Raw genomic sequence first — 6,603 nt, 5'->3', positions numbered from 1 at the left:
CTGTGGGAACACCTCCCCTAGATGAACCTACTGACTAAGCCAACCTCATTCTCTTCTCCCAGACACATCGAAGCTGCCATCGAGAAACTGAGCAAACGACACGACTACCACATCTGTGTCTATGACCCACGAGGTGGCAGGGACAACTCCCGACGGCTCACTGGCCACCACGAGACATCCAACATCTTTGAGTTCTCTGCTGGCGTGGGGTGGCCAACCGAGGTGCCAGCATCCGCATCCCACGCCAGGTTGGCCAAGATGGCTATGGTTACTTTGAAGATCGACGGCCAGCAGCCAACTGTGACCCCTACGCGGTCACCGAGGCCATCATGAGGACAACGGTGCTCAACGAGACTGGGGTGGAGACCAAGGACTATGCTGACCACTGAGGCTGCGGGGTGGGTGGAGGTTTTTGTTTCTACACTAGCTTCTCACGTGGAATTTGTGCCTGTGCAGTGTCCTCAGCTGCCAGCTCAGACTCTTTAGGAGCCTCGCTTTTGGTTTTGTGAAACGTCGCCTTAGAAATATATATATTTTATAGTAAGAAGGAGGAACCCAACCTATTTTCCTATTTTCTCAACCACTTTTTTTTTTCCCTGGTTCCTCATTTTAGGCCTTATGTGGGGAGTTGGTTTTTTATTTTAAAACTTGGATTGAATGTTTTTTTGATGGACTTTACACTGTGATGTACATAGATCCCTACGTGGAAGCTGCAGCTGCTGCTGTTTACACCTGGGAGGGTGGGGGCTTTATTTTTTTTTTCCCATATCTCTGTTACAAGGAAATGATAATAAATAACTTTCCTGGCTGGGTGGCAGCTGGGTTATGCTGTGGTGGGTGCATTTTTCTCTAGCTCCTAGAGCTCTGTAGAGGATTTAATTTGGGTTTTGTTGATGGCTTGTAGCCACTGAGCAACCTGCACCAACCCTGGGTGAGGGGCTGGAGGAGCTGAGATGCTGGAGGATCCTTGGGGCAGGTGCTTGGAGCTGCCTCACCCCATTTGCAGCAGCAGAAAGGCCATCTCCTTCCATCGTGATCCCCTGAAAGGCAAACAGAGCGGCGTGGGCTGAGCAAACAGCAGCCAGGGCAGCAGCTGGCAGGAGTTTACACAGGGTGTGTGCTGCTGAGTCAGCAAAGCTGACCCAGTGCTGGGCACAGTGAGCAGCAACCCTCCCCTCTGGGGATGCCTTTGGGTGAGGGGAGCCTGGGAACATCCCCCTCCTGCACCCCAGAGTGATGCCTCTGGAACAGCAGGATGATGCGAGGGCTGGAGCAGCTCTGCTGTGAGGACAGGCTGAGAGAGTTGGGGCTGTTCAGCCTGGAGAAGAGAAGGCTCCGGGGAGACCTTCTAGTGGCCTCTCAGTACCTGAAGGGGCTCCAGGAAGGCTGGGGAGGGACTTTTCATAAGGGCAGGGAGGAAGAAATTCTTTGGTGTGAGGGTGGTGAGACAGTGTCCCAGGTTGGCCAGAGAAGCTGTGGCTGCTCCTCCCTGGAAGTGTTGAAGGCCAGGCTGGATGAGGCTTTGAGCAACCTGGTCTAGTGGAAGGTGTCCCTGCTGATGGTAGTGGGGTTGGAACTGGCTGAGCTTTAAGGTCCCTTCCAACCTCTCTCATTCTATGACATGGCACAGCTCCTTGGGTTGGAGTCTCTTTACAAGAGGGGGGTCATAGGTCTTATTCATGGAGCAAAACCCCCAGGTGGGGTCATTTCCATGTAGATGGGATGTCAACAGCAGCTCCAATGGCCAGGCCCTTGGAGTCCCTGCATGCTGCAAGTATGGGAAGGAGCCAGATGCAAGTGCAGGGCACAGCTCTCTGGTCCCAGGGTCACCTTGAACTGGCAGGTCAGGTCCCTGGGATGTGACCCAGCTGCAGACACCAACAGGGAGGTTCCCTGGAGGCAAGGGGGACCAGCAGCATGTGTGGACAGAGGACATAATGTCTACTCCAGTGCAGTCATAGGGATTTGGAAACTGGTTTTATCTTTATCTTTGAATCCGATGCAGCTGACAAGCCTACATGGAGGACCCCAAGTCCTGCAGGTCACACATCACTGCCAGTGGAGCAGGGAGCAAGGCTGGTGGCAGCCAGGGAGGTGGCCATGCCCCAACTGCAAGCAGCCAGGAGCTCTCGATGTCTCTGAGCTGTTCAAAACCAAATGTAACCTTGTCCCCATGCTAAGAAGGACAAATTTTCCTTCCAGAAATTGCTGTTTGGGATATTGAACCTTCTTCATCAAAAACCACAACACTGCCTTGGGTTTTCCCTCCCATTTCTGTGATGTCTTTAATGGGTAACGTGAGCACTGGGACAGCGGCTGCTGGATGCAGCTGGAAAATCAATAAAGAACTAAATCTGGAGCAGGAAGATGAATATTTGTTTCATTTATTAATGACTGTACCAGTGGCTGAAAGTATTTCAGCTTCCACCCGAGTGTGCTCCACGAGGGATTGCTCAATTTGGGGAACTGTGTGGATCTGCATTGCCAACACACAAACATCTTCAGCTGGATGCAGCACTGTGGTGAATCCAAGCTGTTCCTGGGTCTCACCCTGCAATTCTCCTCTGACAGAGGACCCTCCTCTTCAGCACAGGATGATGAAGCTCCAGGGAAACATCCAGGGACTCACCCAAAGTCACCAGTTGTGTTCCCCAGGCCTCAGTTTTGGGGCCAGTCTTGTTTAATATCTTTATCAATGACCTGGACAAGGGGATCGAGTGCACCCTCAGCCAGTTTGCAGGTGACACCAAGCTGGGCAGGAGTGTTGATCTGCTTGAGGGTCAGGAGGCTCTGCAGAGGGATCTGGACAGGCTGGAGCAATGGGCTGCAACCAACTGTATGAGGTTCAACAAGGCTGAGGGCCGGGTCCTGCACTTGGGTCACAACAACCTCACTCAACACAACAGGCTTGGGGAAGAGCAGCTGGAAAGCTGTCTGGTGGAAAAGGACTTGGGGTTGTTGGCCAACAGCAGCTGAACATGAGCCAGCATAGTGCCCAGGTGGCCAAGAAGGCAAACAGCATCCTGGCCTGGATCAGCACCAGTGTGGCCAGTAGGACCAGGGCAGTGATTGTCCCCACATGGAGGTGCTGGAGCGTGTCCAGAGAAGGGAACGGAGCTGGGGAAGGGTCTGGAGCACAAGTGTGATGAGTTCCCTTGTGGCTGAGGGAACTGGGGGTGTTGAGCCTGGAGAAAAGGAGGCTGAGGGGAGACCTTGTGGCTCTGTGCAAGTCCCTTGGAGGAGGGTGGAGAGAGGTGGGGGTGGGTCTGTTCAACCAAGGCCCAAGGGACAGGACAAGAGGAAATGGGCTCCAGTTGTGGCCAGGGCAGTTGAGATGGGATGTGAGGAAGAATTTCTTTGCTGAAAGGGTTCTGAGGCATTGGAAGGGGTTGCCCAGGGCAGTGGTGGAGTCCCCATCCCTGGAGGGATTGAAGAGTATTGTTGATGTAGCACTTAGGGACATGGTCCAGTGGCCATGGTGGTGTTGGGTTGACGGTTGGACTTGGTTATCTGAGAGTTCTTTTCCAACCTTAATGATTTTATGTCTAAAGCCACAGCCTGAGCTTCTCCCTGAGCTGGGGTCAGCCCTGGCCACCGTTTGCTGCCTGCTGGTCCCCATGAGGCTGGAGCTGCTGTGTGCTTGGACACTTTCATGCTGTCCTTTGCCAAAACAAAGCCCTTCTTGCTTGTACTTTTTGAGGTCAAAATGGGCCACAAACCATACATCAGGGTTTTGGGTTTTTTTTCCTAAAGCAGGAGGGATTCCCACCCACAGGAGGAACAAGGACACCAGCGAGTTCCCACAAGAGCTTTTCTTATCATTCCAGTGTGTTGGCTTCTGAAGAAGTTGGGCTGTTGGGTTCAGCCAGCAAAGCAGGTGCTGGGGATGGAGCCAGACCTTGGTTTGGAGCTTGAAGGCCATATGGGGAGACAGTGACCCTGTCCCCATCCAAAGGATGAGCAGTGCTGGAGGAGATGCACCCAGCATCACCTGCTGGACCATGATGGGTGGGAGCAGTGCTGGGACCCCAGGGGAAACCCACCCCAAGATGGGGGTGTGTGGGCTGCTGCAAATTTGGGTGATCACAGAATCCCAGAATGGCCTCGATTGGAAAAGCCCTTGAAGCTCATCGAATCCCATCATGAACCCAACACTGACCAGTCCCCGACTAACCCATGTCCCTCAGCACTGTGTCTACACGACTCTTCAATCCCTCCAGGGATGGGGACTCCACCACTGCCCTGGGCAACCCTTTCCAATGGGGGGGTTGTGGGGGCCTGGAGCCGCTTCCCGGGGGTTTGCTGCCCTCCGCTGGCCCCGAGGCAAATAACAGGGACCTGCGATCGCCACCAGCCCGGCAGCGGGGGGGTCGGGATGGCTCAGCAACCCCAGATTGGCTCTGCACCCCTGGATCTTGCCCTGCACCCCCAGACCTTTGCTGGGAGAAGGCAGAGGAACTGGTTGACAAACCTCTTGTTCCTAAAAGAGCGTTGGGTGGGCGATGCCCAGAACCTCTTCAACACAAACTCCTTTTATTAAGGCTCTGACCATGACCCCCCCACCCAGGACCACCCCGCACCCTCACCCCCTAACCAGATGCACCCACCTTTACCAAATCTTGTGTTTCTACACACACACTCACAGCTCATGGTAAATAAATCCCCCTTTGAGCTCTTTCCTGCACCCATCCCACCCCTCGGCTGGAGGCACAGAGCTGGGTGCTGCCAAGGGGATACAGAATCCCAGACTGGTGGGGTTGGAAGGGAGCTCAGGAGATCATCCAGGCCAACCCCCCTGCCAGAGCAGGAACACCTACAGCAGGTCACACAGGAACGTGTCCAGGCGGGTTTTGAGCATCTCCAGAGAAGGAGACATTTATGAAACAGTTCTTTTTTAAGAAACAGTTTTATGACTTCCAGCTGCTTAACCAGTGTTTAAGTTGCAACTCAACTTGTCTCCTTCCTCCAATTACTCCAGAACTTTAAGAGATATTGTTATTAAAAGCTTTGTGAAAAATTTAAGTTAAACACATCAGCCATTTTCAAATCCTTTCAAAGAATCCAAATAGGTTAAGGAATTGCAACGTGCTCTTGGTTAAGTTGTGCTGTTTGGGCTCTATGGGGCTATATTTTTTTCAATTCTTGTGTAACTGTCCTTAGTTACACTTTCAGTTAATTTCCTGAATGTATTACTGTCTACAGTGAGGTATTAAAAGCAAAGCACATAATTTCTTGGGATCATTATTACAACCCAGTAATATAAGCATACAATGTGGCCTCACCAGGGCAGAGTAGAAGGGAAGGAGAACCTCCCTCGACCTTAGTTAACCGTCGGGACATTTGTCCCCCAGGCTGTGACCCAACAGATAGACAAGTGGCTCTGGCAGATGGCTCCAGCGGGCTGCCAACTGGGATACATGAGGACCAGGTGTCCACTGTGGCCCCTTCCTTCATCCCCCCACCAGTGAGCACCCTGGGAAGGTGCTGCAGAGGAGGACCCAGGGCAGGTGGACACCTGCTGATGGCAGGGGGGTTGGAACTGGATGATCTTTAAGGTCCCTTCCAACCCAAACCAGTCTGGGATTCTATGATTCTGTGACCACCCTGTGGTGGTGGTGGGGGGGGCTTGCAGGTTTCTCCATCTTCACATCTCTTTTTATGACTATAAATTCCATCACTTTGACCTCAGTCAAGACCTTCAGGACTTTTTTTTTTCCAAGCCAGTTAGAAAAAGGACATTACAATGCCAATTTTGGTGCTAACAATAGCCTTTCTCAAAGCTGCTGACCAGAAGTGAGGACCTCTGGGGACATTAAAGACCTAAACTAAATTATCAAGAATAACTTCTTTTTTCCCCCCTCCCTGTCCTCCAGCCTGTACCATCTCCTCGGGTCTCTCTATCTTAATGAGCATTAAAATGGTTTTAAATTCGATCTACAGAAAATTGAATTATTTATTTTTTTCCCCTCAGAAGCTCAGTCCAGCCTTTAAAAGCCAGTGACCACATTTTGGTTTTGTGGAGGAACATCTTTGATCTCAAAGGTTCTCAGCTCGTACAGAGATGTGGTTCATTACCAGCAACTCATTGCTGTTGAAATACAGTTGAAATGAGGGGCACAAGCATCATGCAGATGTGTCAGGAGAAGGGTTAGGGAAGAGGTTTGGCCAGGGGGTGCTTGGTCCTGGCCCCCCACTAGCCTGGTGTGGCTCTCCTGGACCAAGCCTTGCTCCTGAGGAGCAGGGAGATGGTCAACCTCCATCCAGCTGGTGCTGGGTTTGCACCCAACTGCTTTCAGCTCAGTTTGGTTTCTAAAAGTAGGGGATGAAAGAGCTCCAGCAGCTCAACCTTAGCTCCAGGTGGGCTGTCTGGGGAGTCTCTGGGGACATCCTGGGTGACAGCAGTGTCTTACTGAGAGGGTGATGCAGCCCAGAACCTGGCATCACATGATGAGTTTCTCATGTATGTGATCAACCCGTGTGGCATCACTGCTGCTAAAAACCCTCTCTGCTTCCAAGCATGGGGCTCAGTCATGGGTGCTGTGTGGGGAAGGGGTCACCCAGGGAAAGGGTCCCCCAGGGAAGGGATCACCCAGGGAAGGGGGT

The 6,603-nt window shown here is 52.3% G+C and overlaps 1 protein-coding gene across 1 annotated transcript; it reads left to right on the top strand.

The window, feature by feature from the left end:
• Positions 1 to 62: 62 nt before the first annotated feature.
• LOC114818782 (glutamine synthetase-like) lies at positions 63 to 389 on the top strand (the record flags this gene model as incomplete). Its single annotated transcript, XM_029086126.1, is given in 2 exon segments — positions 63 to 213; positions 216 to 389. Coding segments are annotated over 2 exon segments (325 nt in total), but the record flags the coding sequence as incomplete, so codon positions are not given.
• Between the last annotated feature and the right edge of the window lie 6,214 nt (positions 390 to 6,603).

This window comes from Antrostomus carolinensis, unplaced genomic scaffold (assembly GCF_000700745.2).
Source record: "Antrostomus carolinensis isolate BGI_N321 unplaced genomic scaffold, ASM70074v2 scaffold17037, whole genome shotgun sequence".
Lineage (NCBI taxonomy): Eukaryota > Metazoa > Chordata > Aves > Caprimulgiformes > Caprimulgidae > Antrostomus > Antrostomus carolinensis.
This window is presented reverse-complemented; position numbering and strand designations above follow the sequence as displayed.